At 34.2% G+C, this 20,032-nt stretch overlaps 1 protein-coding gene across 1 annotated transcript in view; it reads right to left on the bottom strand.

Annotated features, from left to right (window-relative positions):
• Window positions 1–1,387: 1,387 nt before the first annotated feature.
• LOC128236500 (protein OSCP1-like) overlaps window positions 1,388–20,032 on the bottom strand; it is a 25,454-nt gene continuing 6,809 nt past the window's right edge. The window contains exons 4-10 of the mRNA XM_052951387.1: window positions 19,565–19,645; window positions 18,675–18,778; window positions 16,198–16,326; window positions 12,693–12,759; window positions 7,392–7,519; window positions 6,501–6,570; window positions 1,388–5,818 (exon numbers count right to left, since the gene is read on the bottom strand). Of these exons, the coding sequence (XP_052807347.1) occupies window positions 5,711–5,818; window positions 6,501–6,570; window positions 7,392–7,519; window positions 12,693–12,759; window positions 16,198–16,326; window positions 18,675–18,778; window positions 19,565–19,645 (687 nt within the window). The 3' untranslated portion in view covers window positions 1,388–5,710. The remainder of the gene's footprint in view (window positions 5,819–6,500; window positions 6,571–7,391; window positions 7,520–12,692; window positions 12,760–16,197; window positions 16,327–18,674; window positions 18,779–19,564; window positions 19,646–20,032) is intronic.

Below are 20,032 nucleotides of genomic sequence, written 5' to 3'. Positions count from 1 at the left end.
GGACTTCAATGACAATATTTGAGCATATATCAACATTTGTTGAGAGGCTCCAGCTGTCAGTGTTTTAGTTTTAACTCTCCTCATGATTTGCCACTCTTAATTTCATTATTAGAAAACAAACCTTAAAAAGTGCATTTTACACACCATAATCGATCCCTACAGCCTGTGACCAGTACTACTCTTAGTTCTAGTTTCATGAAACAGTCATCATCACATCCTGGTAAATACCCGTGTTGAGGTCCTTACAGTTGGTACTGAACAAAGTAATAATCTGCCTAAAATTATGAGTGTAAAAGTAATTTTAGTGATGGACCTCTTAGTGAGACCCTGACTGTAGACAAACAAATGTCTAACACACCGTCTTCTTAAGGTGAACATTTGTGCTACATGATTTTTAAAACAGCTAAGTCTTGGCTTATCGTCTGGTTGTCCAATTCAATAAGCGTATTCGCTTCTCACCAAGCTTCTCAACATCAGAAGTCCACAATCTCGGGCAACAAAGTGCCAATGAGTATGACTTGGTATCAGTTAATATATTTTTTAGAATATTATGGTATGCCATAGTTTGCCATTTTCTTTTTTGTTAACCAAATCCCTCCAATCTTCATGGCTCATGACAATTTTATGAAAGTTTCAGGAAATGTCTGACATTTAAGCCAATTAAGCACATAGTAAGATATTAATGTAATCTGTTTCACAGACCAAGCTTAAATATTCGCTATGATTTGATGCACTATTAGATCATGTGCAATGTTAGATTGTCATGAAAACTTGATATCTGATTTTACCTAGACTTGTTTACTCTGAATCTTTTACAGAGTTGCACCCCTTTGATGGTATCATGTCCAACACAAGACATTGTCATGAAAATTTGATACCTGATTTTGCCTTGCCAGGACTAGTTAACTGTGAATCCTTTTACAGAGTTGCAGCCCTTTGATAGTATCATGTGTAACACCAGGCATTGTCATGAAAACTTGATACCTGGTTTTGCCTAGACTGGTCTTTTACAGAGTTGCAGCGCTTTGATGGTATCATGTGTAACACTAGAAATTGTCATGAAACTTGACACCTGATTTTACCTAGACTGGTTTACTCTGAATCCTTTTACAGAGTTGTATCCCTTTGATGGTATCATATGTAGCACTAGACATTGTCATGAAAACTTGATACCTGGTTTTGCCTTATCAGGATTAGTTAACTCTGAATCCTTTTACAGAGTTGCAGCCCTTTGATGGTTAAAGGCCCATTTTGAATTGTATGGCACATGGAGGGCATTTTGGCTTGAGTGAAAAAAATATTGATCATTGCAAAACGGACATTGATTTATTGACTTGTATATATAAATATTGACAAGTTAAACACATCCGTTCACAATACTTTCAGTTTTATTTTGAACAAAAATTTGGTCACAAAATACTGTTTCATCATAAATATATAACAAATCAAATAATAATTTAATACTTGAAATAACATGCCTTTTTTCCTTTTAATCTGTTTACAGCCTAGAAACTTAGAATACATATTGCGAGCTCATCACAGGAACAACATAAATCAACACAAAAATAGTCATTATGTCTGTATTGCAATTAAAGCCCTCAATACCGTATTGTCCTATTAAACACACAGGCCTTGATACGCTGGTACGTGTATTTTTGACAACCCTTCAGGCTAAAATAAAACACTTTTCCTTCACTTGGCACTTTTTTAAATCCACTTAAGTCAAAAACATGAAAAACACAATTTTTCAGCAACTCTATCAAGGTGGTCATTGTGTACAATGGGAATGTTTTTTCCCTATATGCATGACAGCAGGTGCCCTAAAATGGCTGCCGTCACTAAGGAATGCTTTTCATCAGAATTTATCGCATATTTGGAGGTTAAGGTATTCATTGTTCACATCAAGACTCAGAAAATATACCCAAGAAAAGACCCCCAGCACATCTGTAAGGACATGCACGATTAATAGGACATTTACGGTTTAGGAAATTGAATCATGAACTAATGTAAGACAGAGTAGCTGAAATCACTTTCAATACAGATCTTAAGTCATAAAGCAGAACAATCTTAGTGCCTCATTTTCATTATTTTGATATATACTTGTGTCAGAATTCAACATCAACTTTTGAATTTTATACAATTTTGCATCTTATGATAACACTTAAAAATAGTATAACAGGTTTCTATGAAGAAACTGAAGAAGTAGCTTTAAATATGAATAGTCCGTAAAAATCAAGAATTTGTTGTACATGTAAATAAACGCTATTCAAAGAATTAGCGATTTATATCTTCATGTAGTTTATTTCAACAGTATAATTAAATCAAACTAGTTAATGCCACTGCAAATCTTCAACTAATATCCAACTAATAATTGTTCATAATAGATGGATATATTTTCATCATAATTCCGGCAAGTTAATATATTTAATTTGTCTTCTGTAACATAACTCCGTGTTTAAATTAACGAGAAATTTACATATATATGTATGCAGAATAGTACCTTATTTAATTACATAATTTTAATTCACAAACAGAAAAATTTATGATATGCATTGAATCACAATCTTTAAACAACAATCAAATAAATACAAAAACAAACGAAATCACAACATATCACAGACCATAAAAAAGACAGCAAATAAAGGTGATGAGACAGCATCAAATCATCGTCGGACACCCCCGCTACACACTACGCTATGCTTTGTTTTGTACCATGAGCAATTTGTCTAGGAAAACCTTGTAATCATGAATAATTAATGAGGCAGTTTTATTGGTTTTGCAAAGTACCAGATGCTTTACCGTATTACGGTTGAAAAATAATCTGGCGACTGCCAGTGTTGTACCGGGTCCGCCTGCTCAGAACAATAATATTTGGCAGCAGTCAAGACCACAAAACCACGGAGGCTACTGACACTGGTAAGTTATTGAACAATATTTGAGTGTAACATGCAAATTCATTGGAAGAAGAGTTGTCTCTTCTGCCTCATGCATATTCATTAAAACGAGATTTTGTCAGTCAATTGTCCCATGGTATGTATGAAGTGTAACTGAAAAAAGTACCGTGGTTGCCGACAATGGTATCAAATGTGAAACCACACAATGTATAAAGTTCTCCAGTATTTTTTTGTTATAATAATACATGACATGAAATGTGTGAAAAAAAAGTGAACACGTAGTTAAATGTAAGAATTGCTCGTATAATGTAAAGACATAAAGCTACAATCCAACACAGATCCTGCAATCCCTGGATGGGAACCATTTTCATCCCGTATTTTCAGCGGCAACTTGTTCAGAACTTTTAAAAAAAATGCACTCTTACTCCCAAATGATATTAAATCAACTGTTTTAATTAGCCACAAAGGATGAATAAATGTCAAAAACAATGGTTCTTATGAAGGATACCGAGTTTAATTTGAAAGAAAGGTGCAGAAAAAAGCGGTATTTCTACCTTATGACACGATAGAAGATCACAGTAAATCTTTAGCATTCACCAATCATTTAATATTTTTGCGTTTTCAGCTACATGAATTTAATACATGATAACAATCTTGTAATCAGTAAAAAAAAAATCCATAAATGCATTATTTAGTAAGTAGTTAAAGGTTTATCACTCAAAACATATGTTTGTAACACATGTGTTTGTAGAGTGTCATTTTAAAGTTAACAATGCTGTAAAAGTCATCTTTGCTTTCAAAACCTTACTGCTCTGAAAGTTTAATGGATACCCTTTTCATCTGCATAATTGTTAACTTAAACAAAGTTCAGAAAATTGGTTATGTAAAACACCAAATGAAAGCTCACCAAATATTTACCAGTGATTGGAGCAGATTCATTACAAATTTAATTTAGGGGAGATTTTCAAAAGTGGAGTATCTTTTAACTGGTAAATATCTAGCATAAAACTGCTATTGGTTAAAACTTTGTTTAAGTTAACAACATCATTATCCTCATCTTTGTTAACTTTCATCTCGGTATTGCTCTTGAAGTTTCATGGATAATTTTTTCCTAACAGTATTTGAGACAACTGTTTTAGCTGTACTTGCTTTCTTAAATTCAGTTCATCTTTAAAAGTAAGCAATGATTTCATTAATCACTATGTTTTCTTTAAATTTCTGAGCAATCAGGACATGTTATTAACAGCATTTTTGGTATATTTAAAAAGTGAAATAATTGATGATGTATTGAGTATAAATAGGTACAGCTGGAACAGCTGTCTCAAATCTGGTTAGTAAAAATGGCAGATTACAAATGTATTCATCAAACTTCCAGAGCAGCAACAATTTGAAAGTTTATAACGGTGTATAAATAACATTCAATTATTAACTTTTCTGAAATATCATCCCACTGTCTCTGTGAACAACCATATGTCTTGAAAGGTATTAAGCTATGTCAAAAAATAACGAATTAGATTATATCAATAAAGTCATTTAGTAAATGCTTTTCTATTATTTCTCTAAGTAGGGCTTTTTCAAGAAAAAGTAGGAGCCTAACAAAAAAGGAGGGAAGAGTAGGAAAAGATGGACCCGCTTGAAAGCCTGCAATGGTTTCAGTTTGACCAAGGTTATCGCTTAACTTCCAAAAATAAAACAGACCGATTAAATAAAAACAATGAAAATGTTTTGATTATTTAAGTTGAGAATTAAATATTTTGAAAAAAACAACTGTAGAACAAAATGAGCAACATAGTATAATATCAAAAGAACACACATTGTAAAATATATTTGGTTTGGATTTTTATACATGTAGCATTCATTTTTAGTCAGGTATATATCGATTTTGTTTCAAAGGCAAATATCTCGAGATTTTTTTTGCTGTACATAAGTTTCCAGATGTTCATAAATATGACGAACCATTTAATGAGACTCTGATAAAATCTTGTTGTAGTATAACTTGTTTAAAAGTCATTGACAATAAGCTGTGTCTATCGCTTTGTAAAAAAGATTTATGGATAAATCAACTATACAGGTCTCAAATATTTGTATTCGTGACTGGTGAAATACAGCTAGTCCATGAGTCTGTCCTAATTTCATGTTACAACAATGATATTTGCCTTTAAGTGCAAGATTTTTTCCAACAATATAATACCTTGGATGTAAAAAAATAATACTTATAAAGCCATGCTCTAAATAAGCAAAGTAAAACACTTAAGTTTTAAAGAACGAATGTAAAACACAAAACTCCTGTAATACAGAATTTCCTCTGACACGCAGTTTAAGCACATCTCCAAGATTGAAAAATTATTGCTATGCCAGAGGAATTTCAAAAACAATCTTTTAGAACATCACAGAATAACATGAGGGAAATTTAAGAACCAGCTACAATGGCAGTGTGTTATCTGTTTCAGTTTTAGAAGCTATAAATTTTGTATTTAAAATACTTAATTGACTCAATTGTACAGACAGCTTAAAGCTGTTATAATTCACTCTTAAGTCTGGGAAGAACAAGTACCCAGTAAAAATACTGAGTCCTTTTAGAGAGGTCATGATGAAGAAGCCCTGGTAGGGATCAAACCAACACCTCTTGGGTGAGAGGCAGACACCTATACCTCTAGACCACTCTCACTCCTTTAAGCTAATAGTTACAATATTAATTGAAAAATAAAATGTTTTAGACATAGTAAATAACAGTTACAGATGGAATGGTCAAAATATTCTTCACTCTAGTTGAAGATGGAATGTTCCATATATTTTCCTACACAGGGTAATGGTGTCTAGTTTGCACTGTCCATGAGATCTAAGAGGTCATCGTCGCCCCCTGCACCGGATTCTTCCACTGTCAACTCCCCCATAATCCTGCTGAGTTCTTCATTTTTCCCTTTCTGAAATTGACATGGTATTCAATGTACAATAATGTTAAGTAAATAAATATTTTATCATATATGCACAAGAAATGGTGATTATTGCAATAAATAGTATATACATTGTAACACGCTTCAACATGAATGAAGCACAGCCATTGCTCAAAGACTGGTCACATTGTGACCCCATCTTTTTCCACATTGAGACACTTCTCTTTATATCGTACCAAGATGGCGTCTATTTTCTGATTTTCATGAATAAATGAAATATTTCTATAGACTTATCAATATTAAGAGGTTGTCAAGGTGATAAATATGTTACAGGGTAAGTAGGTGCCCCAATATGGGATGAACCGGGCCCAAGAAACCATATTCAGGTTGAGCTTTGGTCTCGTCCAATATGGTTTTTCCTTTGCCCCATGAATACCATATCGGGTCACCTACTTACCCCGTATATTATAGTATTAATATCCAATTGAATTAGGTTGGGCCACAAGTTATAAACAACATATGAAATTGGCCTTCCTAGCAATGATGTAGAATGATGTGAATTTTGGGTCCTTAATGACCCCATATTATTTTGAAAAGATTTTGAAACCGCGACAGTACCATGATGAAGTTTTCATCAGCATACTATCGAGTATCGCATTTCAGATTAATACATTCATAGGCGATGGCCCTTACGGCATTCCATAATACTTACCTTTGAGGCATCTATTCGGACTACTTGTGACTCTGGCACTTCGACTGGTTTGTATAACACTGCTGCTTGTCTAAAATGTGAAAACCACAATGACTACTTCAAAGGGAGGTAAGTATGTTAATTATAGTAGGATTGTGTTAATAGTTGCTTCCCTTTGATTAATGAGCAATGGCAACCTCCACACATGGTTACTTCCCTTTCCTGCGATCACACATGATGATCCAAATTTTTCAAATTCTTAAAATAGTCATTATTTAAGTACATTTTTATTTTACTTCAGGATATGAAAAATGCCATATTTTAAAGATTGAAATAGATCAATATGTCCATGAGATAAAGTTAAAAACAATTCTTCAAATGCAAGTTGCTGAAATGCAGCTAAGGTAGGACCAAGGGAGGTCACTGCATAGGAGATAAGGACAAACTGGTTCATATTAAATGTTTATTTGCTTCCCTTTGATCATCAGGTCAAGATTGATCTGATTTTTAAGAGCTCAATTCCTTTTGCTTAGTTGATGCTCATACAATACCTTATTAGCTATATTTTTTACCATACACATGGATCCCAATCAAATGAAAATATTTAAAGAACACATTTGAGTGTCTTAAAACGGTAAATTAAACAGTTCTGAGGCTGTCTTCATAAAGCATCTAAAGACATTTCCTAACTAAAGTTGATTTCTTAAAATTTTCATAGTTAAAAGTATGGATATATATTTTTAACATTTAAGTATGTTTTTTTCAATATGGTCATTGAAAATAATGTATTTCAGAAGATGTTAAGTTTGTATAGCATATGACCAATGTGGTACTTAAATAAAGAAAGTCACTTAAGATAGGAAATGACTTTATAAATACCGGCACAGCTCTAAAGATCAGAAAGCAACTTACTCTTCTTCTTTGTCCGAGCTAAATAAGTTAAGTCTAAACCCGGACTTTTCTGTTGTTGTTGAGCCACCTATAAGCTGGGACAAAAGGTCTAGTTGGGCCTTTGCCAGAGGGTCCGGGGCCTGGTTTTCCTGAAATATGAGTTAATGTTTAAACATGGGATAGTGATGTTGAAAAATGGGATAATGATGAAACTAGAGCCAGGGTCTGGGGACTGATAACATATAAGATAATGGTTAAACATGGAATATTGCTGAAAATAGAGCCAGGGTCCGGGGCCTGAATCTCCTGAAATATTAGTTTATGTTTAAACATGGGATACTGATGTTGAAAAATGGGATAATGCTGAAAATAGAGCTAGGTCTTTGGTCCTGATTCCCCTGAAATATGATGTTTAAACATAGGATACTGATGTTATAACAAGGGAAAATGTTGAAAATAGAGCCTGGGTCCGGGGCCTGGTTCTCCTGAAATATTAGTAAATGTTTAAACATGGGATACTGATGTTGAAAAATGGGATAATGCTGAAAATAGAGCTACGGTCTGGGGACCGGTTCTCCTGAAATATTACTTACTGTTCAAACATTGAATACTGTCAGATGTTAAAACATGGGATAATGCTGTAAATTGGACCAAGGATCTAGGGACTCAGGTTTTCCTTGAAATATAAGTTAATGTTTAAACATGGAATACTGATAGGACCATGCTAAAATAAGAATGCTTATTGGAAGGCAAACAGGTTTAGTTCCGACTTTGTAAGACAAATTTCCTTAAATACTAAACATCGGATAATGTTCAAACAGGGGGTTATGTTAAACATTGAGTTGTATCAACTGTGACAGAAGGTCTTGTTGGGCTTTGGCATATCAGAGTCTGAAGGCTTATTCTCCTGAGACATGGTATTAATACAGGGTATTGTTAAAACATGGGAATTTAAATATGGAGCCTTCCTTTTAAAGCGTTCATCTCTGATCATCAATGCAAGTTAGAAAATCCAGACATAGTGTAAACAGCAGACTGCAGGTTGTTTGAAACACAAAAGGAATATTTAAAAATAGGCTGATGTCATTGTCAAAAAAATAGTAATAATAAGAGTTAATCCTTAAAGTTGGACATTGAACTAGGTTTTAGTTTATGACTCTCAATCCTTGAATCTACAGTAAGTAGATCACAGATTCTGACATCAAAGTTTTATTAATAAAGTCAAGTAGACCAATAAATAAGAGTGCTGTTATTAGGTGCGAAATTATGAAATACAATAATACTATTTGCTGAAAAGGTGCGAAATTATGAAATACAAAACTACTATTAGTTTTTTTTTGGTGTTTCAAAATTTGTACAATATTACCGAATGCAATTAATCCATTCAATGCACAAATTTCAAAATCATCAATGAGCTTATAATTTAAAGAAAGACTTAGCGCTGTAAATATTACAATCCTCACATGAGTGCATTTTTGTCACAATGCTAACAATTACAAGACCAAAACATTACATAATAGCCGATAAATCTGATACCCTATTTACACTGCACAATGTGATTGACATTGAACAAGAGTTTTTAGGCCGAACAAACAATAATGTTTGTTATGTGTAACCTGACAGGGTTCCCACAAATCTAAGAAAAAAAAATCCCTGACTTTTCCCAAACCAAATCCCTATTTTCCCTGACCAAACTCTCGGTGTTCAAAGGAGCTTAACTGGTCATCCGTAAGCATAATTTATAATTTTGACCTTCATCTTCTTTAATGATCTTAATAATTTTTAAAAACAGAAGTATTGGCAGATTTCCAAGTATAAGATTGGAAATACAACTCAATAAATGGTGCCAATAAAAGATTTTTTTAAATTATTGGGGTTAACCAGAAAGGAAAAAAAAACTACCTTAGCCTTATTTTCTTCTTTCTGCTATTTAATAAATTGTTCCCAAGGCAATTAAGACAATATAATCTCAGTTTCCAAAACTCCCTGACTTTTGTCCATTTCCTTAACTTCCCTGACCAATTTAAAAATCCCCTGACCCTGTAAAAAAAACCTTTTCCCTCACTGTGGAAACTCTGACCCCACCCTATCAACTTAAAGCCACCGTCTCTAGTGATTATTTTCCATTTCTGATTTCATATGCATATAATATTATATCACGCCTCAACATAAATGAAGCAACATCATTGGTCCAGAACTGGTCATGGGGTGACCCCATATTTTTCCATATAGGGTCACAAAATTTATATCGTACCAAAATAGCATCTTCTATCCGATTCCGATGAAACATTTAAACATGTTAACAGGTTGTCAAAGTGATATATATATCTTATGGGGTTAGCAGGTGACCTGATATGGGATATACAGGGCGCAGAAAAACCAGGTTTGAGCTTCGCTCTCACGTTATGGGGTTAGTAGGTGATCAGTATGGGTTATACAGGGTGCAGGGAACTGTATCGGGTTCTTAGAACTTGGCTCTAACCTGAAATAGTTTTCATTGCCCTGTATATATATCCTATAGCAGGTCACATACTATTTTGCATATAACTTTTAATATGCCCCCTCAAATATTGAAATTTGTCTTCAGTGTAACATAAAGGCTAATTAGAGTTTAGTATATTTAATATTTGCTTTAAAAGAATTTTGGTCAAACCTGCTAGCTACCACACTCCCACAATCTTGACTTAAATTATTTTTACCATTTTCTTGAAAAAAAAACAAAAAACCTACCTACATGTACCCTATCTAATAGTTTTTGGATGTTATAGTTATTACCAAACACACATTTGGCCGATTGTTCAGAACTAAGTTCAATTTAACAATGTGATTAATGACATCGTTGTGGTCTCATATATTGATAAGATCACTGAGATCACAGAAGTATCAATTAAACTTCAAAAGCAGTAACGATTAAAAAGTTAACAACAATGACTTTAACTGCGTTGTTAACTTTAACAAAGTTCTGAACAATCAGCCCATTGTTTTGGTAAAGCCTTTACTGGTAATTGCAACCTGAAGCTATTTCAAAACATGTAAGGTTAGATACAAATTGTACAAAACAAACTCCAAGGTTGCTCTTAGTGATTGTTATATAAACTATTACTCACTGAATTATGATTATGATCTGTATTAGTTTGATAAAGTCATAAAACATCTACAATCTATGGGAATTTTTCAATAAAAGATCAATGGATTAACTTTCTAAATATAGAAACTGTGTGGGAGTGTAGGCCATAAACGTGATACACATTTGTTTAAAATTTATATATATAAATAAATTGTAATAGTAAAATAATCTAGAACATTGCCAGTAGGGGGTAATGGCATAGAGTGTGAACTGTTGATTCAAATGATAATTCTGACGTCACTTCTGTCAATACATTACCCATCGTCTAATGGAATAATTATCATTTTCGTGTCAAGTTATTCATTCTTAGGCTGAATGTGCCATTCAGGGATTGAACGTTCAGTGGGGTCAAAATATAAAATCCAAATTGAAAAAGGAAATTGTCCTCTGACCAAGACAAGTGTTGAATCTTTTGCACTTATAAAGTTTGTACTTTAATGAAAAAACCCATAAAGTTTGTACTTTAATGAAAAAAAAACAACATAAAAAGATAAAAATAATTTTGATTAAAATTTGAACAAGCAAAAATTCCTATTTATTTCCTATTTATTTTGAAATACGTGTTTTTAATGACATATTTATAACTAGAAGAAAGATTATCTGAATAGGTTTAATTTAAATAAAATGCATATCTATTATTACAAAATATTCATCAAGTATTAAAGAAAAACATGTTTAATTCATCCTTTAAGGATGAATTATGTTTTTTGTAGAATGTACTTCTTCGTATGACGAAATAAAGTGTGGCAAATCATTGTTTGCATTGTTAAAGCTGCACTCTCACAGATATACGGTTTTTCCAACTTTTTTAGTTTTTGTCTTGGAACGAGCAAATTTTTGCGTAAATATCTGCAAACCAGTGATGAAAGACTGTTGACAAAATATCATATGGCAGATTTTTATATTTCCTTTCCAAATTTAATACTGTGGAGTTACAGTTGAAGAATATATTTACATTGGTGTGAATCAGCTGACTTGTGGCGTTTAGGGAGTAAAATGAATATCCAAAATGAATATTAAAATAAGTTCCTTAAATGTGCATTATGCACCAGATTATGCACCAGTCAATTGTAACCACGCCCCCCACGTCCGGGGGTATAAAGGGGATAACGAGAGAAATGAGCCGTATATTTACCCTCCAGGTGGCCCCGCAGTGCTGAGTGAATGCGGTGGTTTTGTTTTTGCGCCGAAAATAGTGGGGAATGATGGTGTAGGGGAATTTGGCGTGAATTTGACCAGTAGACTGTTGTTTGTCTCTACGCAGGGCGGGGTTTTAACAAGGATTGTCTGGACTGAAAGTCAAAGTCTCAGCTATTCTCCAGACCTGGGTTACAATTGACTGGTGCATTATTGTGGCTACTTGTGAAAATGACATCTTGTTTTGACTTTATTATACAGATCTATTACACAACAGGCAGTATGGAGTACGAAACAAGTGTGCACAACTTCAAAACATACATTCTTTAAATGTTTCCGAAAAAAAGAAAAAAATACAAAAAATCCATCTTATTTTTATTTATTTTCTCGACGCTCATTTTTCGACATCTTTTTCTTAATTTTATTCCCTCCTCCTGGCGCTTATTTTTAAAAAAATTCCCGTAAAACAAAAATAAAAAACTCTGGCCTAAACGCAGCTTGAATTGTTGCCCTTTGCAAAATTTGAGGCAAAACTGAAGATCACATTTAAACCTCACTGCCATGGTTTAGAAAAGTTTCCAATCCAGTTTTTACACATTCAAAGCTCTTTTATTGTTTAAATAAATATATCTTAAATAGAGCTCTTTTGTTGCCCATTTCATTGTCTTAGAAAACAACCTACATTTACAGCCAATGAAATTGCAGATAGGCAATTACTTTGAGGCTCAATCATTAAGTATTTCAATTTTTTCCAGTGTTAAAAGGTCCGCCTGATGCCACTCATCTGATACTGACCCCAGTGTCAGATTTTGCTTTGACAATGTCTCCGTCAAAGAGGTTGTATTCTAAGTCAGTAAGATGACCTGAAGTAAAATCTTAATGATAAAGAAGGGCTCATACGCTACACTCACTTAATCCAATCTTAATCATTAAGATTTTACTTCATACCACCGTACTATAACTTAAAGCAATTCATTAGTCCAGTTTGTCAAGCAAAGCTAAGAGAGTCCGAGAGATGCAACCCTCTGAGTAAAAGATTTTATTTAACTTCTACTCACAATGTCAGAAATAGTTGTAGTCCTGGACTTTAGAGCCTGGGTCTCCACAGGTCTTGCAATAGAATACCTGAAAAAATATTTATGTAAAATATACATATTTATTACATTACCAGCTAATGAGATCGCCTATTGGCTGCCATTAAGTCCCTCACTTAATTGTTTAGAGCTTCATCATTTAGATCTCAATAATTATAACTTTGCAAACATGACATCATCATTTGGTTCCCTGTTCCCATGTTATTATCTTAGTCAGTTAGAACATATAAACATGTAAATTCTAAATGACCTAAAAAATAAGGTTATTTCCCATCCCTTGAGTAAACTGAGTAGAGAGATTGGGAAATTGTTTTGATAAATTAGTGGGCCTGTTTTTTCTCAGTCAATCAAAGGTAATTCCACAAAAATCAATCTAGTCCAGAGTTACTGACATTGCGGTATACATGTGCATCGTCACTGGTAACATGTAAACTAAATTTGATGTGAACATTTTGAAAGAGCCTCAGTTATGGTTATTTTTTATCAAGGCCATAAGATAACAACTTAAAACATTACAAGACATTGAGTCTTCATTAAGCCCTCCTTTATAATTCTTTGGATAGGCATGTGTGACCAAATACGGTAGTAAAACTTGCAAAACTACAAACAAACATTTTGAATCTAAGGAGACTTGTAATTCAATTGAGCTTCCAATGTTTTTTATTAACATGTAGCTAACACACACGATTGATGATACAATATGTATATATATATATATATTTATATAATTTATACCAACACACTCTTTGAACTAAGACTTTACATCATTCAGTTAATATCACCAGTAAAGACTTTGGGTATTCAAAGTAATTCTTATCCTTATTCTTAGATATGCCTCAGTGAGTCCATTCAGTCTTTTGGCAGGCTATTTTTACAGTCCAATCAAAACACTTAGATTCTACTTTTAAATTAAAGTTATATTTAAAGTTATTGAACATGGCAATTTCGCCACTAGTGTTCCTACTTCATCATAATGCACCAGTCAATTGTAATCACACCCAAGGCCTGGGTAATAGCAGGGACTTTCTGTCCAGCCAATCCCTGCCCTGCGGAGACAAACTGCTGGTAAAATCCCTGCCAAATGCCCCCGCACCCCGGGATACCTTAGGTAAGGTCCATTCTCGGCTATTTTCGGAGCAAAAACAAAACCATGCGGGGCCACCTGAAAGGTAAATAGACAGCCCATTTCCCCCGCTATCCCCAGTATACCCCCGGACCTGGAGGGGGGCGGGTTGTGGTTACAATTGACTGGTGCATAACCTGCATCACAAAGCTCGAATAAAAACATTTGTATTGGCAACCGCAGAGCAAAATAACATTCTACAAAGCATGTGAAATTTATTAAGCTTGAATGACTTATTTCTATTATATAACTTTTAAAGTACACAAACAACATAAGTCTCAATTGTTAAGATAGCAAAGTTTATAACTTAATCATTCTGCAAATATTGTTAATACAAGAGGTCAAACTCAAGGTCAAATAAACCTGGTTGAATAGCAAGACTTTTGTACTTATATACTAAGTTAATATTTGTGTTTGTATGCTTAAATAGAACCGTAATGAAATTAAAAGACTACGTTGACTGAGCTTAAAAGGTCAATCAAGTTCTTTGCTTAATGCTTAAAGAAAATTGCAGCATTTCTGTTTTCGCCTTTTTTTTTGTGTAGGTCTGAGGGCATGGATAGTCTAACAGTATTTATTCAGTACCATGAAATGGTACATACACAATGCACAAAAAATAAATCCACACCAATTTAAGAGATTTCTCAAGCTAAAATTGTCCTTCATGAAAATGATACTGGAGTCTTTAAGTAAAGATCACCTGGTGAAATTTCTATTTAAAGTTTCAAATGGCATTTTTCCAATATATTGTTCTTGTTATGGATCAGTGTGACCGGGATTTGAACTGAAAGAAAACACACTGTTCGCCCATACTCAAAAAGGAGGTTCTTATACTAAGCTATCTGGGCCCATGTTACATTTTGAAGTAATTTTCTTCATCAAAGCTCTGGTAGTGTAAAATTCACAGTTAAGAATTAATTAATTTAGGATGCAAAATTAAGTTAAAGTCCTTAATTCTGGCTTAGAACTTACCATAAACATGGACACAGGGCCATCTATTCAACATAAATATGTCTTCAAATTTAGATTCGACGTAACACTATCATAAGTATATTATTTAAACGCAAGGTCCTTAAATAAATATCAAATGTTTCCCCTTGCAGGACCAACCCCCCAAAAGTCAGCCTGGCACCCCAAAACATTTTATTGACTGTATTTCTTTCCATTTCGGGCAACTAAAATAGGTACAAGAACACTTGTTCCAGCAACTATTTAGCCATTTTTGTCTATCGAGCAAATGTGTCCTACTTGCCTCAATCACCTGACATCTATAAAATCCTTGACAAAAAACAGTTTTGTGTTAAAAGAATTTTATATGTTACGAAAAAAATATGGGAAAATATACAAAAGATTTTATGCTGAAAATATTGAAAAATATACCATTTTATGCAGCATTTCAGACCAATAATAATTCAATTACAAACAAGTAAATGTAAATGTCCACATTTAAAAAATGACTACCCTTAAGCATAGCCTTGTCAAGAATGTTTCAACGACTAAGCAATTTAAGCAGTCATGATTGCTTCTCATTGCCTGTCTGACAAATTAAAAAAAAATTGTGCACAGTTAATTCTAATAAAATATGTACCAAGCTTACACAACTATATTCTTTGCTGAACTAGATGCCAGTTAAAAGAGCCTTTGACACACATTATCTTCTTCTATGCAATTACAACACAGAATAATATTGAGACTTAAACAATACATGTACATGCAAAACTACACCTGAGCATGGTAAACCTACATGGCAAGTTTTTTTGAAAGTGCTATAAGGCATGATCAAGAAACAGCCCTGACAAGGTTCAGTCCAGACCAGTCCTATCAACAGTACTCATTTTGACCTTTGACCTCTTAGTGTGACCTTGGCCTTTGAGGTACAGATCTGGGTCATGTGCACGACACCTCACCTCACTGTGAACCTTCATGGCAAGTTTTTTGAAAATCCTATAAGGCATGATAAAGAAACAACCCTGACAAGGTTCAGTCCAGACCAGTCCTAACAACAGTACTCATTTTGACCTTTGACCTCTTAGTGAGACCTTAACCTTTGAGGTACAGATCTGGGTCTTTGCACGACACGTCACCTTATGGTGAACCTTCAGGGCAAGTGTTTTGAAATCCTACAAGGAATGGTCAAGAAACAGCCCTGATAAGGTTTAGTGCAGACTTAAGAACGTACAGACACACGCATGCACGTACACCGAACAGTCATTGCTCACCGCAAGCTGCCTTGACAAAAAATAAAACATAAACAAAACTTTCGATGTAGCTATACCTTATCTTCCTTGGTTTCGGGAGGGGAAAGAAAAATATTTTAGTCTTGCCCAGAATCTAATTCATACTCACATATTGGTTCCCAGCTTTGTGACTCTGTCTCCCTTCAGGTCAATGGATCCAGACTTCATCTGCTGGTGATAGTTTCCGCCGGAAGGGAAACCAGCTGACTTTGTCTCCTTACCGCTGCTGTCATACGTTCTGAGAAAGAAAATATATTTTGTTTTCATTTTTATGAAGTCAATACAAATTGCTTTTTGGTGGTTTATTACTTAAGAATCCCAATGCTCTGACAAGATTCATTGTTTTTTTACATACACATTTTCAACATGACATTCTAAACTCTGTTATTTAAATAATCATCTGGTTATTGTCACAACCGAAACTAACCGGGGTGTGTGTTAGGTATAAGGTATTGACAATTGCCCTCAGCTTTGTAAAGGGGCTAAGACCCCTTTTGAAATTGTATTCAAAATCATTTAAATTCATTTCAAGGTACTTCCTACTGTTTTTGATGCCAACATCTGAATTTTATTTACAACTGTATTCTGAAGTTAAAATCTCTCAATCTTTATTTCCGGATTCAACCCATGAAATAATTTATTTGAGTTTAACCCTTTAGCACATAGACAAGTGGCCAGATTACACCTCCCAGTCAATAGCCAACTTACTGATAAGCAGTCCTTATCTGTATAGGTACTTTTCAGGATATTTGATTGAGAAAATGAATACAGCAGTATGACCTTAAAATCAATGTTACTCCAAATAATTGTGTCCAAATCTTTTTTATGTGAATACATTTTTTATAGATAATTAAATTATCTAATAAATGGTGTCAATGATGAGATATTAAATTATTTTATTTCAGCTGTGAATGTATTTCCAAGATGGAATTGTAATATTTCTTTGAAATGTCATAATTGCATAAAATCAAAGGGTAATAAAATGCTGGGATCGTTCTAAATTTTATTACCCCTATCATAAAAAAGACCCATCTGAATTAAAAAGCCGACAATTTATGTTCTTGTGTATAATACACAGATATATGTCAGGAATATCCGGTGTCATCCAGCTGAGAGATCCAGTCCAAGGTGTCTGTTTAACTTTATTACCCCCTCATAAAATTGTTTACAAAAAAGAAAGCCGATAAATGATTTTCCGGTATGAATAAAAAGATCTAGATCAAACAAAACGCTTGCACAAGCACCGTCTCCGTGGCCTTGTGGTTAAGCGTCCGCCTACGGAGCGGGAGATCGTGAGTTCGATCCCGGGCCGCGTCATACCGAAAGACGTTAAAAGCTGGTACAAGTAGCTCCCTTGCCTAGCGCTTGGCATTTAAAGGGTAGTGCTTGGGAAATTGGTGTACTCAGTACTGGTTCTACCCAGGAAAGTTGTATCCCGTGTATCGGTGCTTTACACCGAGCACGTTAAAGAACCAAGAGGTCTCTTCGCAAAGAGCTAGGGTATCGCACCCGGATTTCTTGTATCTCACTCTGTTTCTTCCAATGTCTGGATTTGACTGCGAATTGCTGTCACTTCTATCTCATGTCACTTATGGCATTTAAGCACAATTTAAGTCGTGATGGCGTCACGGCGGGGTCAAGCCATAATGCAGCCAATGGGCGCGGGCAGACCTTGATAAACTCAAATAAACAAACAAAAATGCTTGCACATGACCTATTTTACAGCCAAAACTATGATGGACATTATCTCAGCTTCACAGAAAATTTACCCATCATTTTCTCATTTACTAATTGTTTCTTTTGTTTGTAAACAAAATATTACCGTAAATATAATCTCAATTGATTTTAATGGTAAACTGAACTGACGTAATATATTTAATGATTTACGCATCAATGAATTTGGGGGAAATTCCATACAGTAGTCAGCTCGTGGTCTTATTACGTCACAATGGGATATCACACCTGCGATTGGGAGTATAAACACCTTCTCAATTTAGCAGACGATATTTTCAAGGGAAAATCAATACACAAAAGGTTAAACTTTAATTTTATAAACATCCAGGATATTGTTTACAAAAAGAAAGATGCAAAATTGAAATATTGAAATGACCCTATTGAAATATGCGGGCCATGCGTTTACATCCAGTAATGGATATGGTCGGCCAGATGCGTATACATCTGCTAATTAGCTATGTCGGCCTATCTCGTATACATGCGCTAAAGGGTTAATAAAAGACAGCTAACTGAACTGGTATGAATTAAGTCTGTCTTGAGTAGAAACAAGTCCTAGTGTCCTTTTTTGATAGACCAAAACATTCCCCAGGTTTGGCTTGAATCCACGACCTCTCAACTAAGAAGATTTTTGAGACACCTACATGATAGTTTTTAGCACTAAGCCCCCAAGACTTAAATTAAGTTGAACACAAAATCAAAAGACATTGAAAGGAAACACAATCAAGATCCACAACTCTGATTTTGATGTTAATATGGGGAACTTGGTATCACAATTGTCCAAAAACAAATTGCCTATAAATAAACTGGCCTATCATTTAAAGACATTGTGAACATTGGTGGACAGATTCTGACCTGATGGTTCCCGGAATCTGGGTACCAAAGGGAACCGGCCCTGTGGCAGAGAGAACGAAACGTCCATTGCTTGTCTGAACCTTGTCTTTTAGAAATATGGACACCTGCAACAGAAAAATATAATTTTAAATCATATTCAAAGTTTGAGGATATCAAGTGATGATATAATATAAATAGAGTTTAAATGTTCTTTTCAGTGCAGTTTTTTTTTGCCAGTTTAAAGGGATTGGTGGCAGAGCCCTTTGATGTGGAAAAAATCCCATCGTTTTGGCACAAAGGTGAAACATTAACATGATTCATATAATGTTCAACTTGTTATTAAGCCTTTCATTTAACAAAGCTATTGACATATTTATGACTGGCACTATATTGCTAAACGTGCTTAATGTTAAGAGGCCAATGCTCCTCAAAAAAATAAGTGAATAAGATTTTTTCAAAAGGGGATTTTTTTGAGGCGTATACTCATTAGGGCCAATTTTCATACCCAAAAAGGGCCTAAAAGAAACACTGTAGAGTATGATCATATATGTTTCACCAAGTGAGCACCAAAAGCTATCGTGTAAGCATGAGTTAAGTATTTGCTTTCGATGTTCTCCAGTTGAAACATATTGTGATTGTCATAACACTGGAACAAACACTTTTTATAATTTATTACATGTCAAATGAAAATAAAACATCAAGAACAAATGAAAATAAAATATCAAGAAGGGTCTTTTTCAACCATTTCTAGGGCCCCTCAAATTGGGAAAAAAAATACAAAAATAAAATAACAAAAATGCTTAAAAAAAGGATAAAAGTTAGTTTTATTTATTAATGTGACTTTTTCCCCCCAAATTGGTAAAAAACTCCCCTGAACACCAAATGAAGACTAAATATGCTTCAAACGTTACCCTGATGTGCATGTCCTGGAAAAAGTTTAGAAGTGTCTGTCTGATAAGATGGAAACCTCCGGATGTCATCGAACCAAACGTCTGCAATACAACCATTCAAGTTATATAATGATTATTCTAAAAAACTTCAGCTTCAGATACTGTTAGGAAACTAAACAGTCATTGTTTAAAACCCTCGGAAATCGTTAGTTATATTTAAATTTGATTCAAATGCCATACTCAACAACTTAAGTTCTCAGAAATGCAGAAATGCCGATCGAGGGTTGCAATTTAAATGAATCATATGAAACTGATTTGCATTATGGAGTGGTACTGCTAACATAAACAGTCCAATAACAGGGTTACTTAGGCAACAAACACCCCCAAAAAGGGTCTTCAAGATGAGGTTAGCGGCACTAGCTTGCCCTCTATTAAAGGATGGAAAAAGCTTAAAATCTTTTAAGGAGAATTTCTGAAATTTCCCAAGAG

The sequence above is a fragment of the Mya arenaria genome, chromosome 6 (assembly GCF_026914265.1).
Source record: "Mya arenaria isolate MELC-2E11 chromosome 6, ASM2691426v1".
Taxonomy (NCBI): Eukaryota; Metazoa; Mollusca; class Bivalvia; order Myida; family Myidae; genus Mya; species Mya arenaria.
The sequence above is the reverse complement of the archived record's forward strand: the minus strand, read 5'-3'. Positions and strand labels throughout refer to the sequence as shown.